Source organism: Sapajus apella, unplaced genomic scaffold (assembly GCF_009761245.1).
Source record: "Sapajus apella isolate SASKATOON/1434 unplaced genomic scaffold, GSC_monkey_1.0 scaffold2, whole genome shotgun sequence".
In the NCBI taxonomy this organism is placed as follows: domain Eukaryota; kingdom Metazoa; phylum Chordata; class Mammalia; order Primates; family Cebidae; genus Sapajus; species Sapajus apella.
In genome coordinates, this window is record NW_022436942.1 from 81,979,132 (window position 1) to 81,996,579 (window position 17,448).

The 17,448-nt window shown below is 44.3% G+C and overlaps 1 protein-coding gene across 1 annotated transcript in view; it reads left to right on the forward strand.

Annotated features, from left to right (window-relative positions):
- Nucleotides 1-245: 245 nt before the first annotated feature.
- ATP6V0A2 (ATPase H+ transporting V0 subunit a2) overlaps nucleotides 246-17,448 on the forward strand; it is a 50,071-nt gene continuing 32,868 nt past the window's right edge. Inside the window, exons 1-5 of the mRNA XM_032243711.1 lie at nucleotides 246-610; nucleotides 7,453-7,531; nucleotides 10,842-10,939; nucleotides 14,182-14,319; nucleotides 15,973-16,061. Of these exons, the coding sequence (XP_032099602.1) occupies nucleotides 494-610; nucleotides 7,453-7,531; nucleotides 10,842-10,939; nucleotides 14,182-14,319; nucleotides 15,973-16,061 (521 nt within the window). The 5' untranslated portion in view covers nucleotides 246-493. The remainder of the gene's footprint in view (nucleotides 611-7,452; nucleotides 7,532-10,841; nucleotides 10,940-14,181; nucleotides 14,320-15,972; nucleotides 16,062-17,448) is intronic.

Genomic DNA, 17,448 nt, shown 5'->3' on the forward strand with positions numbered 1-17,448 from the left:
AAAAAAGAAAAAGAAGCAGGAGCACAGAGTCGTGCGCTCGGAACGGGTGAGCTTCGTGGCGTGTAAACTCGGCGAGACTCGTCCAGCAAAGCCGGGAGTTAGCGCGGGCTGCAGCGCTGCGTCGGGTCCGGCTGAGAGCCAGCTGCCGCGGTTGCCCCGCCGGGTTCGCGCTGGTTGGCCCTTACGCCACGGCGTGGGGCCGCAACCTCCGGCGCCCATTGGTAGGCCTGTGGGGGGCGGGGCGCGGGGGCGGAACCGGAACCGGCGGTCGCTCGGGGGCGGGGCTTCGCGGGCTGCTGTGGCGGCGGCTGGAGCTGTAGCCGCGGTGGCGGAACCGGAGGCGGCAGCTGCATCCTGGAGCCCCATGGTGCAGGGCCGCGTCCAGGCCACTGGAAGAGTTCGAGGCCCGGTCCGCGCCGGCTGAGTGTGCGGGCCCTTGCGGCTCGGAACCTCCGCCGTCCGTCGAGCCTCTCCGGGCGCGGGCCGGCCGGCCATGGGGTCCCTGTTCCGGAGCGAGACCATGTGCCTGGCGCAGCTCTTCCTGCAGTCGGGCACGGCCTACGAGTGCCTCAGCGCTCTGGGCGAGAAGGGCCTGGTCCAGTTCCGAGACGTGAGTGTCGCCCGGGAGACGCGGGCCGCACCTGCCCTCCTGGCGCTCCCCATCCCGCGGGTCGCTGGGGTCCTCCCGCCGCGAGCGCTGGGGAAGGGCGCGCCCGGTCCCCATTGCCCAGACGGGGAAGCCGGCGCCCCAGCTCAGCAGCCAGAGCTTCTCGGAGCGCGGGGCTGACCCCAGAGTTGCCGGCCGTCTGTGTGGTCCGCGGCTGCTCTGCCCGGGTTAGTTAGGATCGCCCCTGTGTGGTCATTGTTAGCTCGGGGCACCAAGCTCAGCGGGAGATGAAATCCCACAAAGGCCTCTTGGAGTCCTTTTGGAATTTACGGGGGTTAGGGAGGGCACGTTAACCAAATAAATCAGAATATGTCAACCAGAAAATATTTGCTATAGAGAAAAAAATGGGTGGTGTGAAGGTGATTCTGGTGGGAGGTGCGTTTGAAGGGGTAGTCAAGGAAGGCCTCCTGGAGAAGGTGATATTTCAGCTGAGGCCAAAATAGAAAGGAGCCAGCCTTGGGGAAGATCTAGGGAGAGGGTCCTTGTTGGAGGGAACAGGAAGAGCCCAGACAGAGCCTGAAATGGGAAGGAGCTGGGTGGCAGCTCCTTGAGGAGAGGGATTTTTGTCTGTTTTAGTCACTGATGCATGTGTGTAAGGACTTAAAAACTCAGTCATTATTTGTTGAATGGAAGCGGTCTCCCCTACAAGTAATAAACATTTGTTTGTCCACTTGCTTGTTTATTGTTTGTCTCCACCAAGGACTGTCAACCTCTGAGGACAAGGAGCCTCGCACAGTCCTTGGCAGTCATTGGCATCAGTAGGCATTTGTTGAATGAACAGACAAGCTTTTCTTGACTGCCTGCTATGTTCAGGCACTGTTTTTGGTGCTGGGGACTCTGTGGTGAGCAAGGCAGACACAATCCCTGTGTTCCTGGAGTTCCTGGTGTGGGAGGAGACAGATTAAACACACTCTGATGATGAGCTGTGATAAGTGCTAAGAAGGCAAAGAACAGGGCGTGGAAGGGAGACCGTGAAGCAAGTCCATACTGACTGAATTGAAATCCACTCAGGCGAACATTTTATTTCCTGGCCACTACTTTCATCTCCTGTTTCTCTTCATCTTCCTGAGGGGTCCTTAATTTCAAAAGGGAAGAGCCCTACCGCAGATCTGATATCAGCTGATATAAGATATCTAATATCAGATCAACCCCATAAGGCGGTTGCAAAGTCGGAAAAACCCCTGAGTGACAGGCGAGGGTGCAGGGCGGTTCCAGGTTCCTGGAGCCACTTGGATTTCTGCAGGTTGCACTCATTCACCTGGTGGATGCTGCGCTGAGCTGTGAGTAGCACCCAAAGATTCAGGCAACAGTTGCAGGCGCAGTAGCAGGTAGATGTTTGTACAGGTAGATGTTTGTAGCAGGTAGATGTTTTCCATCTGGTTAGTACTCAAGCCAAGACACTTACCACAGTTCAATCTTACAGGTTTGAGCAAATGCTCTAATCACTACGAAAGTTCCAGTTTCATTAAGCACCACTACCTCCGGCCGTAGAGTGCACCCAGGATCCTTTTTAACTGAATGTCAGTGAAAGGAGAAGAAAGTGTTGTTCATCTTTTTCCAGAAGGAAATAAAACTACAGTCACTGTGATGAACTCTTGTGTGGTGCTAGGTTTGCAGTGTGTCTGTAGGCTGTTTCCTAGTGGGAAGGCCTGGAAAAGCAAGGTCATTCAGCTGATGGGTAGGACTCCCTGAAGGGAAAGTTCTCACTTCTAACAGTCTAAGAACAGGTTTCCTCTTTAGTCCTTCAGCTGAACTGGGAGTATCAATGGTGTGAATATCAGGATAAACAGCACCAGGTCTCCTCTGCTGGTTTTACTAGATTAAATATACCTTAAATTGAATCTACATTAAAATGTACCTTATACCATTAACCTTGAATTAAGGTGCTGCCTTAAAAGGAAAAAAAACCCCAAAATTAGTCAAAGAAACCATGCAATAGAAAAAAAAGTTAATATATGTAAGCTAGTGATGGTAGTGTATGTCAAATCCATGTTTGTATTATTGCCATAGAAATTTACCTCTTTTTAAAAAAGATTCTACTACTTGTGGAATGATTATGTCCATTTAGAGTTAATACTATTTGATACTGAAGGGAGAAAATGGAAACTGAGAAGTAGCATCCTCTGACAGGTTTAGATGCCAGCTTCCCTTCCAGAGTCTCAGTTCTATAGAAATAGATTGTGTTTGAATCATTAGAAACTGGGAAGCGGTTACTTTAGAGTAGTTTGAACTCCAAAAATGAATGAGAAGGTGACAAACAGAAGTGAAATTAGAATTTTTATCTTTCTTCTGGTTAATTCTTTTAAAAAAATTAAAAAAAAAAAATGGAACAAGAACTGAGCGTTTGGAGTAGACACTTACCAGGTTGAGTAGTTTCATGTTAAGTTGTATCTTAATTGTGTCTTGAGAGTGCCCAGTACAAATCCTGGATGGAATAAAGATACATTTCATGTCTTAAATGGCTTTCAACATGAATGATTACTGTACATTTTTAAAGTATAAAAATAATAGATGTCCATTGTGAGAGATGTGGAAAATGTAAGAATAAGAACATATCTTGTATGATCCCAGGGTCTAGAAATAAACTTTTTTAGCTAATATTGGACGATCAACACTTCTCTAATAATGTTTTTTTTTTTTGAGACGGAGTTTCACTCATGTTACCCAGGCTGGAGTGCAATGGCGCGATCTCGGCTCACCGCAACCTCCGCCTCCTAGGTTCAGGCAATTCTTCTGCCTCAGCCTCCTGAGTAGCTGGGATTACAGGCACGCGCCACCATGCCCAGCTAATTTTTTGTATTTTTTTAGTAGAGACGGGATTTCACCATGTTGACCAGGATGGTCTCGATCTCTTGACCTCGTGATCCACCCGCCTCGGCCTCCCAAAGTGCTGGGATTACAGGCGTGAGCCACCGCGCCCGGCCTCTAATAATGTTTAAAAATGTCCATATCTATCTTTGTATATGTATATACATTTGAGATGGAGTTTTACTCTTGTTGCCCAGGCTAGAGTGCAATGGCATCATCTCACCTTACCGCAACATTCACCTCCTGGGTTCAAGCGATTCTCCTACCTCAGCCTCCTGAGTAGCTGGGATTACAGACCTGTGCCACCCCGCCTGGCTAACTTTGTATTTTTAGTAGAGACAGCATTTTCTCCATGGTGGTCAGGCTGGTCTCGAACTTCTGACCTCAGGTGATCCACCCGACTCGGCCTCCCAAAGTGCTGGGATAATAGGTGTGAGCCACTGCCCCCAGCCCATATTTATGTATTTTAATATAATTGGAACCACACCGAAAAGATCTTAATCTACTTAACATAGAATGACTAACTTCCTAATTTTATTAAATGTTCTTTTACAACTTTTTAAAATTGTTTTAAACTTTATATCATAAGAAGTAGAGGGAAGAGTACAGTGTACCCTGATGTACTCATAATGTAAACTTAGTTTTTTTCTCACCTCCCAGATTAGATCATTTTGAAGCAAATCCAAGATGCATAATTTCACTTTTCAATAAGTATCTTTAAAAGATAATTTTTTTTTTTTTTTTTATGGAGTCTTACTCTGTTGCCCAGGCTGGTGGCGCAATCTCAGGTCACTGCAACCTCTGCCTCCCAGGTTCAAGTGATTCTCGTGTTTCAGCCTCCCCAGCAGCTGAGATTATAGGCAGCTGAGATTACAGGCGCATGCCATCATGCCTGCCAAATTTTTGTATTTTTAGTAGAGATGGGGTTTCACCATGTTGGGCAGGTTGGTCTTGAACTCCTGACCTCAAGTGATCCACCCACCTTGACCCCCCAAAGTGCTGGGATTACAATCGTGAATGACTATGCCTGGCTTAAAAGATAAAAAATTATTACCAACATTGTACCTGAAAATTTAAATAACATTTCTTAATGTAATATCAAATACCTGGTCATTTAAAACATCATTTTTAATAAGTGCGGTCGGCGGGGCTTGGTGGCTCACGCCTGTAATCCCAGCACTTTGGGAGACCGAGGTGGGTGGATCATGAGGCCAAGAGATCGAGACCATCCTGGCCAACAAGGTGAAATACAAAAAATACAAAAAAATTAGCCGGACATGGTGGCACGCGCCTGTGGTCCCAGCTACTTGGGAGGCTGAGGTGGATGAATCGCTTGAACCCAGGAGGAGGAGGAGGTTGCAGTCAGCTGAGATTGCACCACTGCACTCTAGCCTGGTGAGAGAGCAAGACTCCATCTCAAAAAATAATAATAATAATAAGTGCAGTCATCAATTGTATGGCAGAACCATAATTTTTATACAACTTAATTGAGGTGTATTGTGGAGTTTATGATTTTTAGAAAGTTTATGGAGGCTGGGTGCCGTGGCTCAGACCTGTAATCCCAGCACTTTGTGAGGTTGAGGTGGGCAGTTCACCAGGTCAGGAGTTTGAGACCAGCCTGAGCAACATGGCAAAACCCCATCTCTACCCAAAATACAAAAATTAGCCAGGCGTGGTGGCACGTGCCTGCAATCCCAGCTACTCGGGAGGCTGAGGCAGGAGAATCAATTGAACTTGGGAGGTGAAGGTTGCAGTGAGCTGCGATTGTGCCACTGAACTCCAGCCTGGGTGACAGAGTGAGACCCTGTCTTAAAAATAAAAAATAAAAAATAAAGTAAGTTTATGGAGTCATGCATCCATTGCCACAATTGTTTTAGAACATTTCATCACCCCAAAAGATCCCTCATGCCCATTTATAGTTAATCTTTATTCCTATCTCTAGCCCTAGCACCCACTAATCTGCTGTCTGCCTGTAGGGTTACCTTTTCTGGACATTACATATAAGTGTAATCACACAACATGTGTCCTCTTGTGTCTGGCTTCTTTCACTTAGTATGAAAGTCATCCAGGCCAGGCGCAGTGGCTCACACCTGTAATCCCAGCATTTTGGGAGACCAAGGCGGGCGGGTGAATCACCCGAGGTCAGGAGTTTGAGACCAGTCTGGCCAACATGGTGAAACCCCATCTTTACTAAAAATACAAAAATTAGCCAGGCTGGTGGTTCACGTCTGTAATCCCAGCTACTCGGGAGGGTGAGGCAAGAGAATTGCTTGAACCCGGAAGGTGGAGGTTGCAGTGAGCCAAGATCTTGCTACTGCATTCCAGCCTGGGTGACAGAGTGAGACCCTGTCTCAAAAAAAAAAAAAGAAGAAAGGACAGTCATCCCTGTTGTTGCATGGGTCAGTAGTTCATTGCTTTTTATTGCTAAGTAGCATTCCATTGTGTGGATATAGACTGTTATTTATTTATTTATTTATTTCGAGAGCGGCTCTAGCTTTCTCACCCAAGCTAGATTACAGTGGTGTGATCACTGCTCACTGCAGTCTCAACTTCCTGGGGTCAAGCGACTGTCCTACCACAGCTTTCTGAGTAGCTGGGACCACAGGCATGTGCCACCAGGCCTGGCTAACTTTTTATTTTTTGTAGAGATGATGTCTCACTGTGTTGCCCAGGCTGGTCTCAAACTACTGGCCTCAAGTAGTCCTCCCACCTCAGCCTCCCAAAGTGCTGGGATGATCAACGCAAGCTGCTGTGCCTGGCTGTAATTTCTTTAACTGTGCTGGTTGTAATTTCTTTAACTAGTATTTTCTATTGTTAGATTTTTGGGTTATCATTTTTTCTTTTTCCTAGAGATAGATATTGTCATAGATAAATATTTGTCTGTATCCATAGCATTTTCCTTAGTTTAAATTTCTTCATATGATACTGCTGGGCAAAGAATGATTTTCAGGAATTTTTTTTTTTGAGACAGGGTCTTGCTCTGTCACCTGGGCTGGAGTGCAGTGGTGCTGTCTTGGCTCCTTGCAAGCTTTGCTTCTTGGGCTCAAGTGATTCTCGTGCCTCAGCCTCCCGAGTAGCTGAGGCTATGGATGTGCACCACTACACCCGGCTGATTTTTCTTTTTCTTTTTTTTTTTCTTGAGACAGAGCCTTGCTTTGCTGCCCAGACTGGAGTGCAGCGGCACAATCTCAGCTCACTGCAACCTCCGCTTCCTGGGTTCAAGCAATTCTTCTGCCTTGCCTCCTGAGTAGCTGGGATGACAGGCACCTGCCACCGTGCCTGGCTGATTTTTGTATTTTTGTAGCAAAGAGATTTCACCATGTTGGCCAGGCTGGTCTTTAACTCCTGACCTCAGGTGATCTCCCCGCCTCGTCCTCCTAAAGTGCTGAGATTACAGGTGTGAGCCGTGTGCCCTGCCTGATTTTTGTATTTTTAGCAGAGTTGGGGCTTTACTATGTTGGCCAGGCTGGATTTTCAGGCTTTTTTGATAATAGTTGACAAATTGCTTTTCAGAAAAGTTGCGACAGTTTATGGTCCCATTTAATACCCTATGAGAGTGTTCTTCCCCCAAACTTTGCCAGTGTTTTATTTTTTACATAAAAGTATTTTTAAATTTTAGAAATTTAAACCGTATTTTTTGGCCGGGCACAGTGGAACATGCCTGTAAACCCAGCACTTTGGGAGGCCAAGGTGGGCAGATCACGAGGTCAAGAGATTGAGACCATGCTAGACAACATGGTGAGACCCTGTCTCTATTAAAAATACAAAAAAATTAGCTGGGTATGGTGGCGCACGCCTGTAGTCCCAGCTACTCAGGAAGCTGAGGGAGGAGACTTGTTTGAACCTGGGAAGCGGAGGCTGCAGTGAGCCGAGATCACGCCACTGTACTCTAGCCTGGTGGCAGAGCAAGACTTCGTCTCAAAGAAAGAAAGAAAGAAAGGAAGAAATTTAAACCATATTTTTCATTCTTTTCTCAGCTGAACCAGAATGTAAGTTCTTTCCAAAGAAAATTTGTTGGTGAGGTGAAGAGATGTGAAGAGCTAGAGCGAATATTGGGTAAGTTTATTCTCTGATTTAATAACTTAAATAATTACCTTTATATAGGCAAACTTTGTTCAGTTTAGAAATATCAAAAAATATAGGCAAGCAGAAAGGAAAAAAAGAAATTGTATTTTCATCATTTAGAGGTAATCACAGTTATGAAGGCATGTATTATTTTTCTGTATTTTTTATTCATCTATAAAAGTAAAGATTTACAAACATAACGGCCAGGTTATTTTGTTGTCACTCTTGTTTTTTAGTTAACAGTGCTTACTATAACATCTTTTCATGTCAGTAGACATAGATTTTGACCCATCATTGTTTTTGATGGGAGCATAATATTTGATTGCATTAATATTAGTGTGCCGTGACTTACTTAACGAATCCCTTGTAGTTTATTATAACTTAAAAACATTGTACATGTTAATATATTTCCTAATTTAAAATTTTATCAAGGAACAAGGGAGGCAGGAAATGGCAGATAGATGGATTGACAATAGTTTCCTTTTTCTGGGGGCTTCCTTTACCAGTGTGTTAGGTGGATGCTCTCTGATTGTTAAGCATTTAAACTCAGTAGCCCAGGGCTACTTCTTTTATCTCTAAAATCTTTATGATCTTAGTCTGATATTAGTCATTATCAAATCAAGCCTTGAGGTTCTCACTGAAGTGGAGGGAAAATGACAGACAGTGGACTGAAGTACAAAGCTTGTTTTTTTGGTTTTTTTTGAGATGGAGTCTCCCTTTGTCACCCAGGCTGGAGTGCAGTGGTGTGATCTCGGCTCGCTGCAGACTCCACCTCCTGGGTTCCAGTGATTCTCCTGCCTCAGCCTCCGAGTAGCTGGAACTATAGGTGTGTGCTATCATGCCTGGCTAATTTTTGTATTTTTAGTAGAGATGGGGTTTCGCTATGTTGGCCAGGCTGGTCTTGAACTTCTGACCTCAAGTGATCCACCCACCTTGGCCTTCCAAAATGCTGGGATTACAGGTGTGAGTCACTATGCCTGGGCTATTTTTTTAGGTTGGGGATTTTTAAGAGTAATAGGAAATTTTAGTCATCTGAAATCTAGTCCTATTCATATTGCTTGAGGTCCTAGTTATTTGCGTGGCTTGTGTATGTTAGCGGCATCGTATTTCAGTCTTTGCAACCTGGGTGAGTCATTGGACAGATGGTGTATTTAGAATGAGGATTTTAAAGGCAGGGCAAAAGTGATAACATTTGGCATATCTAGGACTTCCTGTAGCTTAAACTGTTTCAAAAGAATGTAGGGCTGGACTTGATGGCTCACGCCTGTAATTCCAGGACTTTGGGAGGCCAGGGTGGGAAGATCACTTGAGTCCAGGAGTTTGAGACCATTCTGGGCAACATACTGAGACCCTGTCTCCATAAAAAATAAAATTAGCCAGGCAAGGTGACGTGTTCCTGTCTTTGGTACTTGGGAGACTGAAGTGGGAGGATTGCTTGAGCCCAGGAGTTTGAGGTTACCATGAGCCAGGATGACATACTACTGTACTGCAGCCTGGGCAGCAGAGTGTGACCCCATAAGAATACAGACTTAAAAAAGTAAAAAAGGGCTCCTCAAATTTAGGTGTAAGCTAGGCATGGTGGGGCACATGTCTGTAGTCTCAGTTACTCCGAAGGCAGAGGCAGGAGGCTCTCCTGAGCCCAGGAGTTCAAGGCCAGCCTGGGCAACATAGTGAGACCCCTGTCTCTTAAAAAAAAAGAATAAATTCAAATATAAATTGGTTAAAACAATTTGCATTCATTTCTAGAAACCTCTTAAAGCCAGGTGTTTCCTTTGCTCTCTTGGTAAGACATAACTTCTTTTTTTTTCCTGCTTCCTTCTTTACCTGCCTCTCTCCCTCTGTAAACTAATTAGTAACACTTCTAAATATTAGGCCTGATAATGACTAGCAGGTGTTGTGACTTTTATCCTAAGGAAAGGGATGCTTCATGGAATTGAAAACATAAACCAAATAAAGTAGTTAATTTTGGCTGGTGTACTATTAGTTTCAGGAATCTAGTTTATTTTATTTTATTTTTAATGATCGCAACAAAAAACATCTAAAACCACAGCTTCTAGAAGAACCACTTGTTCTTGCCAGTCTAGTACCATTTTTTGTGCTGCTTGCCAGTCTTGTACCATTCTTTGAACTCGATCTTCCGTTGGGCCTTGCGTTTAAGAGCAGGGTCTCTGAAGACCCTAATGGTTTTGTCCAATGGGATTTCCACAGAGTACCTTGTGAGCATGAGGTCATTATAGTTATAAACCTTCACAGAAGACTTGATCTTTGACCTCTTGGCAATCTTCTTGCCTATGGCAGCTGACCCCAGAGTTGCCGGCCGTCTGTGTGGTCTGCGGCTTCTCTGCCCCGTTTAGTTAGGATTGCCTCTGTGTGGTCTTCATCAGCTCGGGGCACCAGGCTCAGTGGGAGATGAAAACCCACAGAGGCCTCTTGGAGTCCTTTTGGAATTTACGGGGATTGGGGAGGGCACATTAACCAAATAAATACGTCAACCAGAAAATGTTGCTGCAGGGGCGGTCTGAGGTGCCATCATCAGTGTTCTTCACGAGGATTGGCTTTGTGTCCAGAGTAGTATCCAGCCACGACTGACACCACTTTCTTGGGTTTCATGAACTTGCCCATTTTTAGAGCCACCCTGACACTTGCCTCCACAGGCTGTGGATGGCAGTGAGTGGAAGACCCAGCCTAGCTTCTGAATCTAGTTTTTAACTTCAGTGGTAAAGCAGTTCAAGCTGTCCTCAGCCACAGCCTTAGGGCTGACTGGGAATTGCAAGAGTGCCTGGCTCTTGGCGCCGGGTGGGTTTCCGGGTAGTGGTTGTGATTGTCTTGATGGATTGCTGGATGCCCATCTCTTTCTGTGGGCATCTGCAGAGAACTCACATTGCCAGCTTCTGTGGGGGCTATTGTGGGTCTGTCACTTGGGTTATTCCACACTTGCCAGTGTGCCCCAACCTCTGCTTCATTCTGCAGATGTAGAGACAGCTGACTCAAAAGTTCTTTAACTAGAATATTAGAAATGAAAAAATAGGGGGGAATTTCAGAAAAGGTTTATCCAGATTGTTGTTAATTCTTTTTTAAAATCACTAGGAAATAGAAGAGGTTTGGTCTCTGCAGCAGATCTCTAGGCAGCATTGTTTTTGGAAACAAGATTGCCAAAAGTGACCAAGAAGTCACTTGGAGCAATCAAGATTTTTGTGCATTTAGACATTGATTTGTAGATGACCTGGGAAAGGCTGGGATTTAAAACATTTCTGACTGAAAAGTATTTTAGTATCTAACTGTTTAACTTTTATTTTCACAGTGTATTTGGTCCAGGAAATTAACAGAGCGGATATTCCCCTTCCTGAAGGAGAGACCAGCCCTCCTGCGCCACCCCTGAAACAGGTTCTGGAAATGCAGGTAACTTGCTTCTGAAGAAGCGATTTGCAGCCATTGATCTCAGGGCTGCTTACTTACTTATTTTTTGTTGTCTAATGCTTTTCTGCCTTTCTTCTCAAAACCATGGAAAATGGTGCCCTCTCTAGGCAGAGAGATTAAAGACCACTATCATGATTAACCCTCAGTAATAGATTATCTGTGATCAATTTTAATGGTAATTCAGTTTTCTTTTACAGTGTAAGGTGTGTGAGTCCTTTTCAGGTGGTGGTGAACAGAGGCAACAAGAATCAGGCCATCAAGCCTGGTTCATGATCTTATACTGTTTCAGAAAGTTCATCTCAGGGTCACCCATGCCTTAGCTGCCTCTTCTTGTGCAAGGAGTTAAGGCTTCGGTCGTGTGCCTTCACAGCCCTCCCACATTCACCTTGGCCCTCCCCACTCTAATTTTTGGAAACTGGTATGCAGTCTGTGGGTTGTCTTGGCGGGGGCAGCAAGCAGCATCCTGTCACCCTGAGTTCCCTGGCTGATGTGCTGGGGATACAGGTGTCCCTGGTGAGAGCACTTGCCTGTGCTGTTTATTAGTATCGCCCGCCCTGTGAATTCCTTCCTCACCCTGTGAAATAGGCTGGAGCTGTTAATATCTCTTCTAAAACAATTATCGTCGTATAACTGAAGCCATTCAATTGCTGCCTCCTCTGTTTGTTTATCTGGGATGAAGTCATTCAGCACTTGAGGAAACTCCAGAGAGAACCCTCCAACCAGAAGAGTAAAAGCAGTCATCTGGCTTGGCCTGTTTGTTGGGTTGGTTGTGATATAATTACAAACATAGTGATGACTGTGTACAGTGTAAGGCAAAGCAGAAGTAAGGAATGTAGTATGTTAAGTGGTTTTTTGAATGCAAGTTTTCATTGACTCAGTGATTTGCTTTACAGATTTTTGCTTCTGTTGTTTTAATACTTAAATTTTTTTTTTTTTTTTTTTTGAGACAAAGTCTCACTCTGTCACCCAGGCTGGAGTGTAGTGGTGCGACCTCGGCTCACTGCACCCTCTGCCTCCCGGGTTCAAGCGATTCTCCTGCCTCAACCTCCCGAGTAGCTGGGACTACAGGTGTGTGTGCCACCATGCCCAGCTAATTTTTGTATTATTAGTAGAGATGTGGTTTCACCATATTGGCCAGACTGGTCTCAAACTCCTGACCTTGTGATTTGTCCATCTTGGCCTCCTAAAGTGCTGGTATTACGGCCATGAGCCACTGCGCCCAGCAATGTTTAAGTATTTTAAAGGATGTTTAGTATGTAACTAATTATTAAAGATTCTCATGAATTTTTTTTTTTTTTTGAGGTGGAGTCTTGCTCTGTTACCCAAGCTAGAGTGCAGTGGCATGATCTTGGCTCACTGCAACCTCCGCCTCCTGGGTTCAAGCAATTCTCCTACCTCAGCCTCCCGAGTAGCTGGGATTACAGGTGCCCGCCACTGTGCTTGGCTAATTTTTGTATTTTTAGTGGAGACAGTGTTTCCCCATCTTGGCCAGGCTGGTTTTGAACTCCTGACCTCGTGATCCACCCATCTCAGCCTACCAAAGTGCTGGGATTATAGGTGTGAACCACCGCTCCTGGCAGATTCTCATGAATATTTACGCTTAATTAATTGTGTAAATGTGACTGCATAGAAACTCATATGCTAGAGACTAGGAAAATATGTTAGAAAAGATTATCTAAACATATTCTGTGTTGCAAAAAAAGGAAATGTAGATTTAAAGAGGAAGATTCTTTGATGCATGACATGGATAAGCAGACAAGGGAGATCCGCGAGAAATGACAGCACTTGCAGATAGAGAAGAGGGCCAGTCTTGGGGGTCTCATGGTCATCACAGCCTCCGGAGTATTTTAGCTCATATGTGGCATGAACATCACAAAAATTACCTGAATTAATGTAAAACAATAAATGGGCTTTTATTTCTATTTATTTTTTTTATTTATTTTGAGAAGGCGTCTTGCTCTGTTGCCCAGGCTGGAGTGCAGTTGTGCCATCCCCACTCACTGCAACCTCCATCTCCTGAGTTCAGGGGATTCTTCTGCCTCAGCCTCCTGAGTAGCTGGGATTACAGGTACATACCACCACGCCCAGTTAGTTTTTTTGTATTTTTAGTAGAGACAGGGTTTTGCCATGTTGGCCAGGCTCCTCTCAAACTCCTGACCTCAAGTGATCCACCCTTGTCGGCCTGCCAAAGTGCCAGAATTACAGGCCTGTGAGCCACTGTGCCTGGCCAATAATGGGCCTTTAAAACCTTTGCATGTTTTTGTATCCCTACCAAACTCACATAAATTCTGGCTTTTTAAAGCCCCCACTGGGACCTGGCATGGTGGCTCACACCTGTAATCCCAGCACTTTGGGAGTCTAAGGTGTATGAATCACCTGAGGTCAAGTGTCGGGGCTGACCTGCAGACTTTGACTTAGCGATGGATGAACAAATTCACTCAAATAAATCTCTAGTGAAAGAGTGGGCTGGGGGTCCATGGCCACTCACAGACAATGCTGAGAGAGATGGCAGCTATTGGCCTTGAGTAGCTGGCACTCCAGGCATTTATTCGGTGTAGATTTAATAACAGAGGCTCTGAGTCAACACACTTGTGCATAATGATTAAAGGCCAGGTTCTGAGGCCTAAAGCAAACACCATTTGTGGGTGATAAATCTGGTTGCCTTCCCCTTGAGAGAGCCATCTGGCCTGTGAAAGATTAAAGATTATTTTTAGGATCACACGAGTAAACAAGTTATCAGGTAAACTCCTTCACATTCCCTAGTTATTTGCTTTTATCAACTAAAGGTAAAGGGAATTAGGCTGCTTTCAACCAAAATTTCTACTGAAACTGTGCAAACTTCTCGGCCTTCCAAGAAGGTTTGTGACTATATTCTATAATTTTACGGTCTTTCTAACCATCCTGACGATCTCCCACAGTCAAGAGCTCAAGACCAGCTTGGCCAACATGGTGAAACCTCTTCTCTACTACAAATACAAAAATAATTAGCTGGGTGTGTTGGTATACACCTGTAGTCCCAGCTACCCAGAGAAGCCTGAGGCAGGAGAATTGCTTGGAGGTTGCAGTGAACCAAGATTGTGCCACTGTACTCCAGCCCTGGGCGACACAGTAAGACTCCATCTCAAGAAAAAGAAATGCCACTGGTTTTGGTATATTGTACGAAGATTGTTGGAATCACAACTGGAACGAATCCAGCCTCTTAAGTAACCACTATTTTGTTTTAGGAGCAGTTGCAGAAGCTCGAGGTTGAACTGAGAGAAGTCACTAAGAACAAGGAGAAACTGAGGAAGAACTTGCTGGAACTGATTGAGTACACTCACATGCTGAGAGTGACAAAAACCTTTGTGAAACGCAACGTTGAGGTACTGAATGACTCGTGTGGAAATACAATTTCTTTTATAAAAATCTATAGACTTTATTTTGCTATCAGCTCATATAGATATGTTGCTTTTTTTAAAAAGAGATTAAATTTATTTATTTATTTATTGAAATGGAGTTTTGCCCTTATTGACCAAGCTGGAATGAAGTGGCATGATCTCAGCTCACCGTACTCTCTGCCTTCTGGGTTCAGAGATTCTCCTGCCTCAGCCTCTTTAGTAGCTGAGAATTCAGGCACTGCCCATCACCACACCTGTAATTTTTTGTATTTTTAGTAGAGATAGGGTTTCACCATCTTGGCCGGGCTGGTATCGAGCTCCTGACCTCAGTTGATCCACCCACCTCGGCCCCCCAAAGTGCTGGGACCATAGGGGTGAGCCACCACGCCCGGCCTTAAGAGATTAAATTTAAACCTTGACTTTATTTTTCAGTTGGATTATATGACTTTAAAAAAAGTTTTAAAGAGCCATTTCCTGTGTTAGTTGTTTTTAGCAATTACAATACTAAATATTTATAAAATGGTTTAGTTTGTGGTTGAAAAAAATTTTTATGAGCATGGGAAATAAATTGAATGAAGGACGTTGAACTCTAAAATTTAGTTTTTCCAAATTGCTGAGTAAAGGAAGTAAAAGAATAATCTATAATTTTCTAAGAATAGGTCAGATACAGTGGCTTACATCTGTAATCCCAGTACTTTGGGAGACCAAGACTGGAGGATGGCTTGAGCCCAAGAGTTTAAGACCAACCTGAACATAGTGAAAATTAATATGATACCTTGTCTATACAAAAAATAAAGAATTAGCTGAGTGTGGTGGTGCACACCTGTAGCCCCAGCTACCAGGGAGGCTGAGGTGAGAGGATCACTTGAGCCCAGAAGTTTGAGGCTGTAGTGAGCTGTGATTATGCTACTGTACTACCGTCTGAGTGACAGTGAGACCCTGTACCCTGTATCTAAAAAAAAGGATAAAGAATAGTCCATGTGGTAGCATTTTACAGAGCTGAGTATAAAAGAAAAAAGTGCATCTGAGGCCGGGCACGATGGCTCACACCTGTAATCCTAGCACTTTGGGAGCCCAAGGTGGGCAGATCACAAGGTCAGGAGTTCAGGACCAGCCTGGCCAACATGGTGAAACCCCGTCTCTACTAAAAGTACAAAAATTAGCTGGTCATTGTGGTGCGTGCCTGTCTGTCAGCTACTCGGGAGGCTGAGGCAGGAGAATTGCTTGAATGGGGACCTGGGAGGTGGAGGTTATAGTAAGCCAAGATCGCATCATTGCACTCCAGCCTGGGCGACAGAGCAAGACTCCGTCTCAAAAAAAGAAAAGTGCATCTGTTCTAAACTTTCATTTCATTTGATATAATAGTGATCTTTGATAAAGTTACTCTGTCTTGGATGAAGGCAGTGAATTAAACTGTAACTTTCTTTTATGTAAATGTCTTCAAGTGGCTTACAAATAAGGGGTGGGAAGTTATCTTTTTATTTATGAGAGTTGAGTTATAGATCTAAGTTGCTTTAGAAGCCTTTGCACCCAGATCTAAGTAGTTAGTTAGGATGCCCTATAAACTTGTTTGGAAATTTGACATGAGAAATAAAGTGTCACTTTTAATGAAACACAGTTTCATATGTCTCTTTCTAGTTTGAACCCACTTATGAAGAATTCCCCTCCTTAGAGAATGATTCTTTGTTGGATTACAGCTGTATGCAGAGGCTGGGAGCAAAACTGGGGTAGGTGACAAGGCCTGGCATGTCAGGCTTCATACTGCTCTTCTTGTAAAAGGCAGATGAGCTCCAAAGAGGGGATGAATGGGGACCATTTTTTGTTTGTTTGTTTGTTTGTTTTTTTCTCCCATAGCAATAGAATGGGGACCATTTTAAAGCCTAGGGTTGAATGAAAGATGGTGAATATTTGTATAAGCAAACACTGTACTCCTGTACTTGTTGAACTGAATTACTCAGCTGTATTGACTTTTTTACTCAATACAATGGAAATTTATTCTTTTGGTATGAGCTGTAAAGAAACAACACTTATGTCATTCAGTGTTACTTCTGTAAGCCTAAAACAATTGGCCATTCAGGCATCAAATCCTGTCTGGTAGAAACTTGGTGGCTAAACTGAATTGGTTAATTTTTGTTTTTTGAGACAGTTTCGCCCTTGCTGTCCAGGCTAGAGTGCAATGGCGTGATCTCGGCTCACCACAACCTCTGCCTCCCAGGTTCAAGCGATTATCCTGCCTCAGCCTCCTAAGTAGCTGGGATTACAGGCATGCACTGCCACACCTGGCTAATTTTATATTTTTTAAGGTAGAGATGGGGTTTCTCCATGTTGACCGGGCTGGTTTTGAACTCTTGACTGCAGGTCATCTGCCTGCCTTGGCCTCCCAAAGTGCTGGGATTACAAGCTTGAGCCACCGTGTCTGACCTAATTTTTTAAATTAATCATACTTTAAAGTTCTCCTGCTGTTTATTCTTTCTGCTTACTGAAACTAATGGTAACCTGTTTTCTCATGTGATTTGTGATTTTTAAAATTACTGTGAACTCATATTTCACAGTTCCTGATCTGAAGGAATTCAGTGATGTTTAGTTTGAGGATGTTTTCCTCCAGAGAGAATTTGTTTTGACATTTGCCAGGTACCTGGGAGTGCTCTGTCAACCTGGAATCCTTTACATTTTTCTCAGCATTGGGATTTTAAGCCTCAAATCTGAGTGAATTTTAACCTGTGGTTATAAATTCTTAGGGAAGACTTCTCCCTTCATCTAGAACCAAAATGGAAATAAACAAGTTTACATGTAGGCTCTAGGCTCCTTTGCAAGGCAGGTTTTTTTCTGGTCCACCCATTCACTGAAGGTGTAGCTCTTTGTGCATGGAGCAGTCCCAGCCGGAGAGGGGTGTCAGTTGTATTTGCTCACCCTATCTAGACCCAGTTCTTGGCTCCTGAGTCCCATGCTGACATTAACATAAGGCTTTAGGATACTGGGTTCAATGTTGTAATCAGGACAGCTGTTAGGTTCTGTTTTCCCTTTGGATTCCAAGAATATTTTTTTTTTTTTTTTTTTTTTGAGATGGAGTTGCTCTGTTGCCCAGGCTAGAGTGCAGTGGCGAGATCTCGGCTC